General features: G+C 44.9%; 1 protein-coding gene across 3 annotated transcripts in view; it reads right to left on the bottom strand.

Moving 5' to 3' along the window:
• LOC106608564 (VPS10 domain-containing receptor SorCS2) overlaps positions 1-20318 on the bottom strand; it is a 550052-nt gene that overhangs the window by 321897 nt on the left and 207837 nt on the right. For all 3 annotated transcript variants that reach the window (XM_045721501.2, XM_045721502.2, XM_045721503.2), the window contains exon 2: positions 4565-4632. In XM_045721501.2, coding sequence (XP_045577457.2) covers positions 4565-4632 — 68 coding nt within the window. The remainder of the gene's footprint in view (positions 1-4564; positions 4633-20318) is intronic.

Raw genomic sequence — 20318 nt, 5'->3', positions numbered from 1 at the left:
GATTGTAAAGGGAGATCTCTTGATAAAAATAAGTATTCTTGCCTTATCAGCCTGAGAAGACTTTCCGAGGAGTAAGAATCTGTGGCAGAAACTAAAAGCGCAGCAGTGGTTATGGGGGGAAACTGAGGGGAAGGAGGTGGGGAAACACCTCCCCAAAAATGTGAGTGAAGTGCTCCGAGGTTCACGGTGAGGTGAACGCTCCCAGCTTACACACAACAGGGATTGTGTGAACACACACGCTGTAGGCACAACCACACGCACAGCCTTGTCTAAATACACACAGACACGTGCACACGCATGGTGAGGGTGTGTGGTGTTTGTCCTCTGTCTCAGACAGACAGACAGACAGACAGACAGACAGACAGACAGACAGACAGACAGACAGACAGACAGACAGACAGACAGACAGACAGACAGACAGACAGACAGACAGACAGACAGACAGACAGACAGACACACACACACACACACACACACACACACACACACATTGGAAAGAACTAACCAAAAAACAGAGCAAACTAGAATGCTATTTGTCCCTTAACAGAGGGCCAGAATACCTGACCACTGTGACTGACCCAAACTTAAGGAAAGCTTTGACTATGTACAGACTCAGTGAGCATAGCCTTGCTATTGAGAAAGGCCACCATATGCAGACCTGGCTCTCAAGAGAAGACAGGCTATGTACACACTGCCCACAAAATGAGGTGGAAACTGAGCTGCACTTCCTAACCTACTGTCAAATGTATGACCATATTAGAGACACATATTTTCCTCAGATTACAGACGCCCACAAAGAGATCCAAAAATAATTCAATTTTGATAAACTCCCATATGGGGCAGCAGGTAGCCTAGTGGTTAGAGCGTTGGACTAGTAACCAAAAGGTTGCAAGATCGAATCCCCGAGCTGACAAGGTACAAATCTATCGTTCTGCCCCTGAACAGGCAGTTAACCCACTGTTCCTAGGCTGTCATTGTAAATAAGAATTTGTTCTTAACTGACTTGCCTAGTTAAATAAAGGTTAAATAAAAAAATATCTATTGGGTGAAATACCACAGTGTGTCATCACGGCAGCAAGATGTGTGACCTGTTGTCACAAGAAAAGGTCAACCCGTATTGATGTTTATTTATTTTCCCCTTTGTACTCTAATTATTTGCAAGTCGTTACAAGACTATGTATAGCCGTAATATGCCAGTTGAAATGTTTATATTCATTTTAAACTTTTGTGAGTGTAATGTTTACTGTTCATTTTTGTATTGATTATTTTCACTTCTATTTCCCTTGCTTTGGCAATGTAAACATATGTTTCCCCAGCCAATAAAGCCGCTTGAATTGAATTGAGAGAGAGGGATTAGCCCCAAGGTCCCCTGAGGCAAATCAGTAGGGGGCATAGTTCAGACATTTATCACATACGTTTCTCCTCAAGCACACTTCCTCTCTCCCTCTCTTCCCCTCTTCCCCTCTTCCCCTCTTCCTCTCTCCATCACTGTCTTTTCCCCTTTGTCTCTCTATCGCTCTTTTTCCTCTTTCCCTTGTCTCTGAAAGAATCAATAGAGGGAAGAGAGCCTGAGAGTGAGAGAGAGGTGTGTGAGTGTGAGGGGAATAATGTTGTCCACATTACAATCTCAGTATAGCTGTAATTGGCGAGCTATAACGCTCCCCTTGGTAGTTCTCTGGTCTCATATGGAGCTGTTGTAAAATGTTCCTTACAAGGAAAATCATTATTTTATTCAAACGCAAACTGTGTCTTTTCGATATAAACCTTTTTAGATATAAACATCCTCGGTTGCCTCAATTTCATAGCAACCATGCCCTTCCGCATCACAAAGAGAGCCGTCCTCGTGAGAAAAGGGAATGTTTTGGTCTCTTCATCGAGCGTGCTCCAGCTGAGGATCCTGGGACAGCCATAACAGATTCAAAGCCCAGGTTATCGGAGCCAGAGACACAGCATTAAACTCCCATGGCTGACGCCAGAGCTATGGAGATAGCCAAAACTCCACAGAACACGAAGAAGAAAGAACACTGGTAGGAGACAAGCGAGAAACTGAGGTCTTCAAAAAAATCAATCCCATAAGCCACTTTGAAGCATTTGGTTTATCCTTAACTTTTTCAACTCTGTCGTATCTGAACATGACCATAAACAGACAGGTTTTACACAGAGAGTTGTGTCAGCAGGGGCAAAAGCACATACACTATTCTGAAGCGTATAACTGACCAGCACTTTAAATGATCAATATTTAGTCGTCCCCGCTGTGCCTAAGCGAGATCTGTATCAGATCAATCACCTTTGATATTCTCTTAGAATGAAATAAAATCAAGATGACGATATTCTGTGAGAGATCTTTGAGAATTTAGTCATGTGAAAGATAGGCAGTTGGAGCAGCTTGGATCCCTCCCACTCCGTCTCTCCGGAGCCCAGTTCACATAGGATTGTCTCACACCACAAACCCATTATCCGCTCTGGCTTAATCCTGATTGGAAAAATATGGGACCGCTATACCCCCCCCCCCCTCCCCCCTTCAAGCATCCGGGGAAGACTGGGGCCGGGATTGCTGGGATCACCGCTGTTGATGTTCATTTGGCTTTCAGCTGAGTCACAGGAAGGTACAGAGACAGTTTGGGGACCACATGCATGGGTTTCTCACAGACCTTTTTAATCTTAACCAGAACCTCTCTCCAATTTAGGAGAATTGACAAGAAGAACTGAGAAAGTAAAGCAGGGGTAAACAGACAGACAGAAGTACAGGCAGATGTATCCATCTGTCTCATTTCATCTTGTAGTGGTTGATGTAGCCCACACAAATAAATCATCACCGACTTTCAAGCCAGTCTGAAGGACTCCAAAGGCAAGCCACGTCGGATGACAGGCGTCTAAACCCACTGACCCAGAAGCCTCACAGAAGTTCCTCTCTCCCTTCTTCTCAGCTAACTTTCCTCCAGAGCGGTGCCTCACATTGCCTGGCGTCTTGATCTACACCACCTGACAGTGAGGTGCCGAGCCCATTAATCTCCCCCATCTTCCCCACCGTTTGATCCCATGCTTGACGACATCAAAGTCCAGGCTCAAGGACAGTGGAGGTGGCAGTGCAACTGCACAGCCATTCTGGAGCTGACAGGAATCTGACGCCCACACACATAATAACAGCACAACAACACCACGGCGGCCATTTTGGCTCCTGACAAAAACATGCTAATTCTCTTCACCGTTCACGGACAATAACGAAGGGAGGCTAACAACGTGCCGGATTTGTAATTTAAATTTGAGCTTGTTTAGATTCTTTCAACTTCTCTTTTTTTTCCCGACCAGACTGGTTTGTCATGGTGAACCTTAAAAATGATTCATGAATTACAACAATTAAAACATCAACAGGAGCAGGGGGGAAATGGTATGTGCATTATTCATATGACTGCTAGAGGGAGACAGTCACAGCTAATGAGCGGCCAGCCTTTTGAAGTGCAGAGGACCCACAGTGAGGTACAGGGAAGTAATGAAGCACTATTGTGAGACCACAGGAGGGGAGGACAGCTCGTAATAAGGTCTGGAACGAAGAAAATGGAATGGCATCAAACACAGGGGGAACAATGTATTTGATACCATTCCACCTATTCCATTCCAGCCGTTACCACCAGCCCGTCCTCCCCAATTGTGGTGCCATCAACCTCCTGTGCGTGAGACAAATTTACTGTTTGAAGGCTTTCTATTTCTGTCATTAGAACCAGGACCCTGCCACTTGAGGGTTTATGTTTTAGAATAACAAAATGTATGTGTTAGAGTGATTGGTTCTGAGCTTCTGAGTCTCTGAAACGGAGAACAGTGGAGATATCACTGCTGACTGGCCAGTTCTACTAAGTAGAAGTTGCTCTGGTCTGCCCATCAGGCCGAGTCGTGACCCTGTCTCCCTGGCACCAGACGGTGCCCACTGTCCTGCCCTGTGCCACACTGATTAGCTATCTGTCCAAACAGATGCCCGCTCTCGCCCCATGCCACCGACCCACTTTCTCTCTTTCCCAGCCCCAGCTGATGTTTTGTCGTTCTTCCAAACTGTTCTGTCCGTACTCAGTGCCAGTGTGTCTTCAGAGAAGCACACCAATGAGATAAACCGACCCACCACCCTTTAAAGGTGCACTATGCAGAAATCACTCTGCCATTTCCTGGTTGCTAAAACTCTAATAGTTTGCATAATTTCAGTTTATGTGACAAAACAAGACAGTACAGTGTAGAGAATCATTGTACCATCTAAACCGTTGTGAAATATATTTTCCATAACCAAAAATATTGTTTTTCAGCTGTTTAAAGCTGGTGTACAAAACCGAAAGTAAAAAAACACTAAAACCAAACTTAAGAACAGGAAGAATAGAAATAGCGCACATAGATCTACTGCTTCTTAGACTTGATTTCAATGAGAATGACAGATCTATGACTCACATTTCTATGTGAATTTGGTCGGGTCGCCAAATAAGTTACATATTGCCACTTTAACCTCACAGTGAGTCCCTGTTCTGATAGGTGGACTGGGCTGTGGCGCCGATATAACCTAAGCAGGTACTACTTTTGAGCTTACCTCCAGAGGGAGCTCTCCAGGACCTTGCTGGAGTCGACGTGGTAATACTTGGTCAGGATGAGAATGACCTGAGGAAGACGAAGAGGAGAGAGGAAGAGAGGAGGATGAAGGGTGAGTCTCAACAGTACAATATAAACTGAAACACTTTCACAGATATGGCATGGTAAGTATTGTAATAGCAGTATTTGGTTTGATTCAAAATTATTCCAAAATGTATTTTGAAACTTCTTTCCCTGGGCTGTGGCTGTAATGCTGATGATGAACTGTTTGAGGGAACACAGAGAGACTATTACCCTGTACAAATAGCTGTCTTGTTTTACACTTTCATTTTAGAAGGAAATGTTTACAGAGTAGTCCCCATGCAAGCCAGATGATGTGTCTTGTTTAACGTTGAATATCATTTCAGGAGTCGCTTCAAATATTAAACCCTTTTACAGTTTTATTCAAGTACAAGTGCTGAACATTTGGTTTTGTGGGGTAGAAAAGCTGCCTTTGATATACAACTCAACAGAGACCTATATCATTCATAGAACCAGAGCATCTCGCCCATAGTACAAAAACATTCACGCACACGTGTGTGTGTGTGTGTGTGTGTGTGTGTGTGTGTGTGTGTGTGTGTGTGTGTGTGTGTGCTTGCGTGTGTCCCACTCCTTCATTGGTCTTTCATATTTTCGGAGAACTCCCCGATTTTGACAGCAGTGCGGCAGTGCTGGGCGTGCGTTGCCATGGCGAGGGATGCCGGCGGTTCAGAGAGAGAGCAGTTAGCCCCTTGGAGGTGTTATTGGCAGGTCGGTGGAGTGAACTGTTAGGATCCAGGGAAGAACACACTGGGCCTTACTGCACTGGGGCTGGTAGTAGCTGATTGGCCCAGGGCCCTGGCCAGGAGCAGAGGCCTACAGAAGGCTGTGATGAAGATGGCAGCTCTGACGAGACTTCAGTGTATGAACCACAGTGCAGAGTATAGGTCTTCACGGGTCCAAAAAGTTGGATCCGTTCCCGAAATGAACCTGGGGATTTCCCACCGGGCCTGACATGCATAAATAAAGAGACCTGTTCCGAATGGTTCTGGCCTTTCTAGGGAGTTTTTCCTAGCCACCGCGCTTCTACACCTGCATTACTTGCTGTTTGGGGTTTTAGGCTGTGTTTCTGTACAGCATTTTGTGTAAAAAGGGCTTTATAAATACATTTGATTGAAATTTGATAGATTTTTTCAAGTTGTCTGGATGTCCTTTGGGTGGTGGAGCATTATTGATACACACAGGAAACTGTTGAGTGTGATAAACCCAGCAGTGTTGCAGTTCTTGACACAAGGGGTGTGCCTACTACCATACCCCGTTCAAGGGCACTTAAATATTTTGCCTTGCCCATTCACCCTCTGAATGGCACACATACACAATCCATGTCTCAATTGTCTCAAGGCTTAAAAATCCTTCTTTAACCTGTCTCCTCCCCTTCATCTACACTGATTGAAGTGGATTTAACAAGTGACATCAATATTTCTCTAGCTTTCACCTGGATTCACCTGGTCAGTCATGTAAAGAGCAGGTGTTCCTAATGTTTTGTACACTCTGTGTATGTTGCTGCTACTGTTTATTATCTGTCACTTTATTCCTAGTTCTATGTACATATCTTCCTCAATTACCTCGTACCCCTGCACATTAACTCAGTACTGGAACCTCTTGTATATAGTCAGGTTATCATTACTCATAGACTCAGTACTGGAACCTCTTGTATATAGTCAGGTTATCATTACTCATAGACTCAGTACTGGAACCTCTTGTATATAGTCAGGTTATCATTACTCATAGACTCAGTACTGGAACCTCTTGTATATAGTCAGGTTATCATTACTCATAGACTCAGTACTGGAACCCCTTGTATATAGTCAGGTTATCATTACTCATAGACTCAGTACTGGAACCTCTTGTATATAGTCAGGTTATCATTACTCATAGACTCAGTACTGGAACCTCTTGTATATAGTCAGGTTATCATTACTCATAGACTCAGTACTGGAACCTCTTGTATATAGTCAGGTTATCATTACTCATAGACTCAGTACTGGAACCTCTTGTATATAGTCAGGTTATCATTACTCATAGACTCAGTACTGGAACCTCTTGTATATAGTCAGGTTATCATTACTCATAGACTCAGTACTGGAACCTCTTGTATATAGTCAGGTTATCATTACTCATAGACTCAGTACTGGAACCTCTTGTATATAGTCAGGTTATCATTACTCATAGACTCAGTACTGGAACCTCTTGTATATAGTCAGGTTATCATTACTCATAGACTCAGTACTGGAACCTCTTGTATATAGTCAGGTTATCATTACTCATAGACTCAGTACTGGAACCTCTTGTATATAGTCAGGTTATCATTACTCATAGACTCAGTACTGGAACCCCTTGTATATAGTCAGGTTATCATTACTCATAGACTCAGTACTGGAACCTCTTGTATATAGTCAGGTTATCATTACTCATAGACTCAGTACTGGAACCTCTTGTATATAGTCAGGTTATCATTACTCATAGACTCAGTACTGGAACCTCTTGTATATAGTCAGGTTATCATTACTCATAGACTCAGTACTGGAACCTCTTGTATATAGTCAGGTTATCATTACTCATAGACTCAGTACTGGAACCTCTTGTATATAGTCAGGTTATCATTACTCATAGACTCAGTACTGGAACCTCTTGTATATAGTCAGGTTATCATTACTCATAGACTCAGTACTGGAACCTCTTGTATATAGTCAGGTTATCATTACTCATAGACTCAGTACTGGAACCTCTTGTATATAGTCAGGTTATCATTACTCATAGACTCAGTACTGGAACCCCTTGTATATAGTCAGGTTATCATTACTCATAGACTCAGTACTGGAACCTCTTGTATATAGTCAGGTTATCATTACTCATAGACTCAGTACTGGAACCTCTTGTATATAGTCAGGTTATCATTACTCATAGACTCAGTACTGGAACCTCTTGTATATAGTCAGGTTATCATTACTCATAGACTCAGTACTGGAACCTCTTGTATATAGTCAGGTTATCATTACTCATAGACTCAGTACTGGAACCCCTTGTATATAGTCAGGTTATCATTACTCATTGTTTATCTATTAATGCTTGTATTATTACGTGTTTTACTTTTCTATTATTTCTCTATTTTCTCTGCATTGTTGGGAAGGGCCCGTCAGAAAGCATTTCACTGTTAGTCTACACCTGTTCTTTACGAAGCATGTGACTAATACAATTTGGTTTGAGATGACGCGTTCATATCCATACAATTTCCATCCATTTTCAGATGAGTTGAACCTTTGACAGGCTGACGCATACTTTAGCCAATTAGAAAAGATTCATCCGTTCTAATTTGGTGTTTGTTCTCCACGGATCAGTCTGGCCAAAGCCTTCGGCCCTCAACAACCTTTAGTGTTGCCCCCTTGTGCCAGGGCAGAGCAATGCAGCTATAGGGATGTTTATTCCAAGAGGACAACAGGCCTCTTTGATGGAGGCTGAGCTAGTCTTTAAAGACCACACTGGGACTCGAGAGAGAGAGTTACATTATACACATAACACAGAGTTGGTCGGTCCAAGCTCCACATCTCGGAACCAACCACTGAGTGGAACACTGAGTGTACTTTGAGAGTAGCTCCAATCCCCATTCCACAACAGAGATCCGAGTTCTATCAAAGGCACTCTACAGACTCTCAAGACACTTTGGCTCAAAGCTACTCCAGCTCAAAGTTCCATCCCTGGGGTAGCTTGGGGTTCCAAAGACACTTTGAGGCCAGTGGAACGGAAACGTCAACAATCCCTCAAAGCCCTGCATTATAGACCAAAATTGGTTAAAGAAAACTGTGATAAATAAAAAATTATAACAGTTTCATTTAAGGACCAAAAAATTTACAGCTGTGCCATATAGATTCCAAAATAGTTGGGAAGAGATTATCGATGTACTGATTCCATGGCACATGGTTTATGAACTGATACACAAAACGACGCCGGATTCAAAACTTAAAGTTTTTCAATTTAAATTATTATACAAAATTCTTGGAACCAAGAGAATGTTATATATATGGGGGATACAACCTTCCCAGCTCTGCAACTTTTACTGCAAAGAGGCAGAATCATTAGATCACTTGTTTTGGTCCTGTCTAAATGTAGCTTGGTTTTGGGCACAGATTCAGGAATGGATGAAGAATTGCAACATTTATCTGGAGCTAACTCTGCATATAGCAATACTGGGTGATTTGAAAAGTCATAGTCAATCGATCAATAATTTTATAATACTCTTAGCAAAAATGTTTTATCTATAATTTACAATCTGTATAAACTATGAGAATAGAAATATTCAGAACTTTGGTGAAACATCACAGCACAGTTGAAAAATATATGGCAAACAGAAATCAAAACATAATGGTGTTCAGAGATAGATGGGAGAGGTTGAGTGGAGCTGAAGGATGGGACTAAAAACAAACAGAAGATAACTATTGAAAAATATTCTGTGTCTGTAAAATGTATATAGAATGTAAAGTATAAACTGGAAGTAGAAGCCTAAGTGTTATTGTCCATTAGTTTACTCCAATTAGGGGAGGGGTGGTAGGGTTAGGGGAAAATAATATAGGATTTTTTTTATATTTTATATATATATATATATATATATATACATATACAGTATATATGAGGGACTGGAAATTATTCAGACAATTACATTGATGGAAGCCACAATCTATCTGCAATATTAAAGCTGAAACAAGCTCCTAAAGATTTACTCAGTTACTGCTGGGAAAGTCTATCCCCACAGATGGGGAATTGGAAAGCAGAGATAATCTGAACTTTTACTCAAAGCCATTGAAGTATGTGAAACCGGGAAGGCTCTTGTGTGACATCCTGCGATGCAGCAAGCGAGCATATCCCTCCGCCCTTGCCTGGCCGCGTGCTGCCCTACTGTGAATCAGCTAGTGACCGTGGCAACAGACTGTCAGCCTCTGCAAAGCTGTCCCTCTCTATCCACACAGCTCTAATGAGACACCGAGTAAGACCAAGGCCTATCTGACTCTCACCAGGCAGAGACGGAATGAAACACCAACGCTGACTTTATCTGCTATGCTGAACATTTGGACTTTTGCCAATAATGTTTTTTCAAGTTTTAATTGGCCTGCCCTGGTGAGGGAAGTGAGGAAAGTGGTTGACTGACAAGTTTAGGTGTTGATGGAAGGATGGAAGAGAAGAGTAGTGGAGAAGGTGGAGGACTGGCACAGGAGAGAAGGAAGGAGACGTCTAGGTAGAACAGGTAGTTGGTCTCTAGTCAATTTCCTCAACTCTCAATTCAACATGAAAAGATAAATAGGAAGACAGGACAAATTAATACGGGGAGCTGGTGAGCGACCTCTGAACTCTGAGTGCTGGGGTCAAGAGTTCAACAAGGATCAGATTCTAGAAGGCTATAAATGGGGGAAAGTATTTGGTTGTGCATTTCAGATTTCACTGGTGAAGCATTCCTCTGAAGAGCCCCACTTATACAAGATCTACTATTTCATGTAAAACAGAGTTGGGTAGTAAATGAGAGCATGCCTCTGCTAGTGTCGCCCGGACCTGGCACAACCACATGTGTGCCCCTGTTTGCAATAGACAGCCCTGCATAAAAATACAGATTGCTTTGGGCGTCGCACATAAAATAGCATCCCAGACGCGTCCTGTGAAATATGAAAAAGTAAAGTGAGAGCTTTTCTGTCTTTCTCTCCACTGGGCCGACAGAGATTCAGGGCATGCATCATTCATCTGCATGTCAACATTCCTCTGGTTTTGTATCCGACCAGCCCATAAAAACGCTCCAGAGAAACACTGCGCCACACAGTCCTATCCCTGTGCTACACAGTCCTATCCCTGCGCTACACAGTCCTATCCCTGCGCCACACAGTCATATCTGTTGAATCTGACAATTAATCTTGATGGTTGTACAGTCGTCTCAAATAAAACTGTGAAGGACCTCGGCGTTACTCTGGACCCTGATCTCTCTTTTCAAGAACATCTCTGTTTCAAGGACAGCTTTTTTCCATCTACTTAACATTGCAAAAATCAGAAACCTTCTGTCCAAAAATGATGCAGAAAAATGAATCCATGCTTTTGTTACTTCTAGGTTGGACTACTGCCATGCTCTACTTTCCGGCTACCCAGATAAAGCACTAAATAAACTTCAGTTAGTGTTAAATACGGCTGCTAGAATCCTGACTAGAACCAACATTTTTTATCATATTACTCCAGTGCTAGCCTCCCTACACTGGCTTCCTGTTAAGGCAAGGGCTGATTTCAAGGTTTTACTGCTAACCTACAAAGCATTACATGGGCTTGCTCCTACCTATCTTTCCGATTTGGTCCTGCCGTACATACCTACACGTACGCTATGATCACAAGACGCAGGCCTCCTAATTGCCCCTAGAATTTCTAAGCAAACAGCTGGAGGCAGGGCTTTCTCCTATAGAGCTCCATTTTTATGGAATGGTCTGCCTACCCATGTGAGAGACGCGGGCTCAACCTTTAAGTCTTTACTGAAGACTCATCTCTTCAGTAGGTCCTATGATTGAGTGTCGTCTGGCCCAGGAGTGTGAAGGTGAACGGAAAAGCTCTGGAGCAACGAACCACCCTTGCTGTCTCTGCCTGGCCGGTTCCCCTCTCTCCACTGGGATTCTCTGCCTCTAACCCTTTTACAGAGGCTGAGTCACTGGCTTACTAGTGTTCTTCCATGCCGTCCCTAGGAAGGGTGCGTCACTTGAGTGGGTTGAGTCACTGACGTGGTCTTCCTGTCTGGGGTTGGCGCCCCCCCCCCCCCCCTTGGGTTATGCCGTGGCGGAGATCTTTGTGGGCTATACTCGGCCTTGTGTCAGGATGGTAAGTCGGTGGTTGAAGATATCCCTCTAGTGGTGTGGGGGCTGTGCTTTGGCAAAGTGGGTGGGGTTATATCCTGCCTGTTTGGCCCTGTCCGGGGGTATCATTGGATGGGGCCACAGTGTCTCCTGACCCCTCCTGGACGTGCTATCTGTCCCAGACCTGCTGTTTTCAACTCTCTAGAGACAGCAGGAGCGGTAGAGATACTCTCAATGATTGGCTATGAAATGCCAACTGACATTTACTCTTGAGGTGCTGACCTGTTGCACCCTCGACAACTACTGTGATTATTATTATTTGACCATGCTGGACATTTATGAAAATTTGAACATCTTGCCCATGTTCTGTTATAATCTCCACCCAGCACAGCCAGAAGAGGACTGGCCACCCCTCATAGCCTGGTTCCTCTCTAGGTTTCTTCCTAGGTTCCGGCCTTTATAGGGAATTCTTCCTAGCCACCGTGCTTCTACACCTGCATTACTCGCTGTTTGGGGTTTTAGGCTGGGTTTCTGTACAGCACTTTGAGATATCAGCTGATGTAAGAAGGGCTATATAAATACATTTGATTTGATTTGATATCCCTATGCTACACAGTCCTATCCCTGTGCTACACAGTCTTATCCCTGTGCTACACAGTCCTATCCCTGTGCTACACAGTCCTATCCCTGTGCTACACAGTCCTATCCCTGCGCTACACAGTCCTATCCCAGCGCTACACAGTCCTATCCCTGTGCTACACAGTCCTATCCCTGCACTACACAGTCCTATCCCAGCGCTACACAGTCCTATCCCTGCGCTACACAGTCCTATCCCTGCGCTACACAGTCCTATCCCTGCGCTACACAGTCCTATCCCTGCGCTACACAGTCCTATCCCAGCGCTACACAGTCCTATCCCTGTGCTACACAGTCCTATCCCTGTGCTACACAGTCCTATCGCTGCACTACACAGTCCTATCCCTGCGCTACACAGTCCTATCCCTGTGCTACACAGTCCTTTCCCTGCGCTACACAGTCCTATCCCTGCGCTACACAGTCCTATCCCTGTGCTACACTGGTTTGAAACTGAGTTTGAGGCTGAGTTCTGCACGATGGGAAGATCATTTTTCTTTAGAGAAGTGGTGGACAGGGAAAGTACAAATGCTACCATGAATCACTATGAGGAGGAGGCAGAAGGAGCGTTCTGTTGGCGACGACGTGCCTCCCCTCCATGACAAAATTGCTGAATAGTGGAGAAGCTTGATCCCACCGCTTCCACCAACGGGCACTGGCCGGAGACCGAGAATGCAGCTTGGCAGGCCCCAACTACAACTTATTTTACTGAAAGGAAAGGTTTGGCACATCCGAAAGGTCTTAACAGAGCAGCAGCTTAGAACGATCTTCCTGTTATTCGGAACAAGTTAATTATAAATACAAAAATGAATCACAACAACTGGAGCCTACATAGATCTGCAAATATGTCAAGTCGAGAGAGACAAAGTCTGACTGGTCATTTCGGAATGAACCACGACGGAAAAGCATGGTGTGGGCATTTTATTGACTGCAAAGTAAGTAATAGGTCATTTGTGAAGCAATTGACCCTGGAAGAGTGTTTCCTTTCAACAAATACATCTCCTATTCACATTACTTTTCTATTCATTAGAGCAGTACAAACACTGGAAACTCCAAGCATTTCACGTTAAGAGTTTCATTAAAAAAAATGTTTTTTTTTGCCACAACGTCCATGCAACCTTGTGGCAACATTGTCGCAGTCTTGATGGTGACCCACTGTGGGAATGTTGTTTGTCAGCCTCTGGATGACATTTACAGGGGAAACGTCACCTGGGCAGTCAGGAGCCCTGAATAACAACACACAGTTACAAGAGCCCCCAGTGAGCCTTTTACACCTGGGCAGTCAGGAGCCCTGAATAACAACACACAGTTACAAGAGCCCCCAGTGAGCCCTTTACACCTGGGCAGTCAGGAGCCCTGAATAACAACACACAGTTACAAGAGCCCCCAGTGAGCCCTTTACACCTGGGCAGTCAGGAGCCCTGAATAACAACACACAGTTACAAGAGCCCCCAGTGAGCCCTTTACACCTGGGCAGTCAGGAGCCCTGAATAACAACACACAGTTACAAGAGCCCCCAGTGAGCCCTTTACACCTGGGCAGTCAGGAGCCCTGAATAACAACACACAGTTACAAGAGCCCCCAGTGAGCCCTTTACACCTGGGCAGTCAGGAGCCCTGAATAACAACACACAGTTACAAGAGCCCCCAGTGAGCCCTTTACACCTGGGCAGTCAGGAGCCCTGAATAACAACACACAGTTACAAGAGCCCCCAGTGAGCCCTTTACACCTGGGCAGTCAGGAGCCCTGAATAACAACACACAGTTACAAGAGCCCCCAGTGAGCCCTTTACACCTGGGCAGTCAGGAGCCCTGAATAACAACACACAGTTACAAGAGCCCCCAGTGAGCCCTTTACACCAGCGACACAGCTGATCATCAAGTCCAGCTTCACATCACCATCTTGTCTTTTTTTTCTTCCCTTGAGACATTCTGCTACACTGGGGGTCTCATTGAGAAGCTATCAATCAGCTTTCGAAGAGAGAGGAGAAGAGTTTGGTGAAAGGAAAGGGAATGAACAGAAAGAAAGAGAGCACGGATAAAGAGAGAGACGAGAAGTGCCAGAGTTGGAGAGAACGAAGAAGAACGCAGCCATTCATTTTTAAGGCAAAATCTGTGAAATACAATCACTCTATCAGAGTGTATGACCCCTTGGAGGCGAGCACATTCTCCAGAAAACAGACCACACACAGATACACTTTTCATCACAGTCGGGAAAAACAGGATTCCCGGCCAATTCAATTTGAGGAGTGACTTCTCTTTGCCTCCTCTTAACCCACTAGAGTGTACACAGACACACACAGACACACACAGACACAAAGAGACACACACAGACACACACGGACACACACGGACACACACGGACACACACGGACACACACGGACACACACGGACACACACGTACACACACGGACACACACAGACACACACGGACACACACGTACACACACGTAGACACACGGACACGCACGTACACACACGGACACACACAGACACACACAGACACACACGTACACACACGTAGACACACGGACACACAAGGACACACACGGACACACACGAACACACACGGACACACATGTATACACACGGACACACACGGACATACACGTAGACACACGGACACACACGGACATACACGTATACACACGGACACACACGGACACACACGTATACACACGGACACACACGGACACACACGTATACACACGGACACACACGTATACACATAGACACACACGTACACACACGGACACACACATACAAACACGGACACACACGTACACACACGTAGACACACGGACACACACGTAGACACACGGACACAGTCGTAGACACACGAGACACACACGTAGACACACGAACACACACGGACACACAGGACACACACGTAGACACACGTAGACACACGGACACACACGTAGACACACGAACACACACGTAGACACACGAACACACACGGACACACACGTAGACACACGTAGACACACGGACACACACGTATACACACGTAGACACACGTAGACACACGGACACACACGTATACACACGTAGACACACGGACACACACGTATACACACGTAGACACACGTATACACACGTAGACACACGGACACACACGGACACACAGACACACACGTATACACACGTAGACACACGGACACACACGTAGACACACGGACACACACAGACACACACGTATACACACGTAGACACACGTAGACACACGGACACACACGTATACACACGTATACACACGTATACACACGGACACACACGTATACACACGGACAAACACGTATACACACGGACACACACGTAGACACACGTAGACACACGGACACACACGTACACACACGTATACACACGGACACACAGACACACACGGACACACACGGACACACACGTATACACACGGACTCACACGTAGACACACGGACACACACGGACACACGGACACACACGGACACACACGAACACACACGTATACACACGGACACACATGTATACACACGGACACACACGGACATACACACGGACACACACGGACACACACGTATACACACGGACACACACGGACACACACGTATACACACGGACACACACGTATACACATAGACACACACGTACACACACGGACACACACATACAAACACGGACACACACGTACACACACGTAGACACACGGACACACACGTATACACACGGACACACACGTAGACACATGGACACACACGGACACACACGTAGACACACGGACACACACGGACACACGGACACACACGTAGACACACGTAGACACACGGACACACACGTAGACACACGAACACACACGTAGACACACGAACACACACAAACACACACGGACACACACGGACACACACGGACACACACTTAGACACACGTAGACACACGGACACACACGTATACACACGTAGACACACGGACACACACGTATACACACGTAGACACACGTATACACACGTAGACACACGGACACACACGGACACACAGACACACACGTATACACACGTAGACACACGGACACACACGTAGACACACGGACACACACAGACACATACGTATACACACGTAGACACACGTAGACACACGGACACACACGTATACACACGTATACACACGTATACACACGGACACACACGTATACACACGGACACACACGTATACACACGGACACACACGTAGACACACGTAGACACACGGACACACACGTACACACACGTATACACACGGACACACAGACACACACGGACACACACGGACACACACGTATACACACGGACACACACGGACACACACGGACACACGGACACACACGGACACACGGACACACACATAGACACACGGACACACACGGACACACGGACACACACGGACACACACGGACACACACGGACACACGGACACACACGTAGACACACGGACACACACGGACACACACGGACAAACGGACACACAGACACACACGGACACACACGTATACACACGAACACACACGTAGACACACGGACACACTCGGACACACACGTAGACACACGGACACACACGTAGACACACGGACACACACGGACACACACGTATACACACGTAGACACACGGACACACACGGACACACACGGACACACACGGACACACAGACACACACGGACACACACGGACACACACGTATACACACGGACACACACGTATACACACGGACACACACGTAGACACACGGACACACACGGACACACGGACACACACGGACACACACGTATACACACGTAGACACACGGACACACACGGACACACACGGACACACACGGACACACACGTATACACACGGACACACACGGACACACACGTATACACACGGACACACACGTATACACGGACACACACGTAGACACACGGACACACACGTATACACACGTAGACACACGGACACACACGTAGACACACGAACACACACGGACACACACGTATACACACGTATACACACGTGTACACACGTAGACACACGGACACACACGTAGACACACGAACACACACGGACACACACGTATACACACGTATACACACGTATACACACGGACACACACGTAGACACACGGACACACACGTATACACACGGACACACACGTACACACACGTACACACACGTAGACACACGGACACACACGGACACACACGGACACACACGGACACACACGGACACACACGGACACACACGGACACACACGTATACACACGGACACACACGGACACACACGTATACACACGTATACACACGGACACACACGTATACACACGGACACACACGTACACACACGGACACACACGGACACACACGGACACACACGGACACACACGTAGACACACGGACACACACGTAGACACACGAACACACACGGACACACACGTACACACACGTACACACACGTAGACACACGGACACACACGGACACACACGGACACACACGGACACACACGGACACACACGGACACACACGTATACACACGGACACACACGTATACACACGGACACACACGGACACACACGTATACACACGTATACACACGGACACACACGTATACACACGGACACACACGTATACACACGGACACACACGTATACACACGGACACACACGGACACACACGGACACACACGGACACACACGGACACACACGGACACACACGTATACACACGGACACACACGGACACACACGTATACACACGGACACACACGTATACACACAGACACACACGAACACACACGTAGACACACGGACACACACGTATACACACGTAGACACACGGACACACACGTAGACACACGAACACACACGGACACACACGTATACACACGGACACACACGTAGACACACGGACACACACGGACACACACGGACACACACGTATACACACGTAGACACACGAACACACACGTATACACACGTAGACACACGACCACACACGGACACACACGGACACACAGACACACACGTATACACACGTAGACACACGGACACACACGTATACACACGTATACACACGTATACACACGACCCGGACACACAGACACACACGAACACAAGCCTATTCTCTTTCATTCTCACATACATTAAAAGTACTCACTCACTCTCCCTCCCTCCCTCCCTCTCTTAATATCTTAGCTAGGTCACAATTACCTCCATTCCTCTCCTTCAATAGCAGTGATAATCAGGGCATTGCCCATTCAGATCTCAGCGTTCGACAACCTCAAGCGGTCATGTCTGTTTGAACACGTTTCTGCACGGACCTCAACCCTCCCTCTGAAGAGCCAGGCACCGGGCAGTGACCCACACACACGCAGGCCTTTCAACGGTCGTTTGAGACAGCGACTGCTCATTAAACTGCTCCGGGAGAAAGGGAGATGACTATTACAGGGGCCTGGGAGTTTTGCTGGCCCTGCAGTCTAACCAATACAAAGGATACGTCTACTAGACTAACCTTCACACACATGCTAGATTCCATACAGTCAGGCTGAGGTAGTCAGCGTTCTACTGGCTGGTTCCCACTATAGTTTATCTGTCTCCTACGCTATAGTATTCTACATTACTCTATAGTATTCTACATTACTTTACAGTATTCTACATTACTCTACAGTATTCTACATTACTCTATAGTATTCTACATTACTTTACATTATTCTACATTACTCTATAGTATTCTACATTACTCTACAGTATCCTACATTACTCTATAGTATTCTACATTACTCTATAGTAGTCTACATTACTTTACAGTATTCTACATTACTCTATAGGATTCTACATTACTCTATAGTATTCTACATTACTTTACAGTATTCTACATTACTCTATAGTATTCTACATTACTCTACAGTATTCTACATTACTTTACATTATTCTACATTACTCTATAGTATTCTACATTACTCTACAGTATTCTACATTACTCTACGGTATTCTACATGACTTTACAGTATTCTACATGACTTTACAGTATTCTACATTACTTTACAGTATTCTACATCACTCTATAGTATTCTACATTACTTTACAGTATTCTACATTACTCTATAGTATTCTACATTACTCTATAGTATTCTACATTACTTTACAGTATTCTACATTACTCTATAGTATTCTACATTACTCTATAGTATTCTACATTACTCTACAGTATTCTACATTACTCTATAGTATTCTACATTACTCTACAGTATTCTACAGTACTCTATAGTATTCTACATTACTTTACAGTATTCTACATTACTCTATAGTATTCTACGCTACTCTACAGTATTCTACATTACTCTACAGTATTCTACATTACTTTACAGTATTCTACATTACTTTACAGTATTCTACATTACTCTATAGTATTCTACATTACTCTACAGTATTCTACATTACTCTATAGTATTCTACATTACTCTACAGTATTCTACAGTACTCTATAGTATTCTACATTACTCTATAGTATTCTACATTACTCTACAGTATTCTACATTACTCTACAGTATTCTACAGTACTCTATAGTATTCTACATTACTCTATAGTATTCTACATTACTCTACAGTATTCTACATTACTCTACAGTATTCTACATTACTTTACAGTATTCTACATTACTCTACAGTATTCTACATTACTCTACAGTATTCTACATTACTCTATAGTATTCTACATTACTCTATAGTATTCTACATTACTCTAAAGTATTCTTAATTACTCTATAGTATTCTACATTACTCTACAGTATTCTACATTACTCTATAGTATTCTACATTACTCTATAGTATTCTACATTACTCTATAGTATTCTACATTACTCTATAGTATTCTACATTACTCTACAGTATTCTACATTACTCTATAGTATTCTACATTACTCTATAGTATTCTTCTGCTGTCTTTTACTTTTCCATATTTCTGCTTTTGTCCTCCTTTTCTGTCTGTCTGTCTGTCTGTCAACCTGTTTTGGCTCACTCTCCCTCGTTGTTTCTTTCTGTCTGTCTGGTTCACTCTCCCTCGATGTGTCTGTCTGTCTGTCTGGTTCACTCTCCCTCGATGTGTCTGTCTGTCTGTCTGGTTCACTAGCCCTCGATGTGTCTGTCTGTCTGTCTGGTTCACTAGCCCTCGATGTGTCTGTCTGTCTGTCTGCTTCACTCTCCCTCGTTGTTTCTGTCTGTCTGTCTGGTTCACTCTCCCTCGTTGTTTCTGTC

The sequence above is a fragment of the Salmo salar genome, chromosome 07 (assembly GCF_965601325.2).
Source record: "Salmo salar chromosome 07, fSalSal1, whole genome shotgun sequence".
Taxonomy (NCBI): domain Eukaryota; kingdom Metazoa; phylum Chordata; class Actinopteri; order Salmoniformes; family Salmonidae; genus Salmo; species Salmo salar.
The sequence above is the reverse complement of the archived record's forward strand: the minus strand, read 5'-3'. Positions and strand labels throughout refer to the sequence as shown.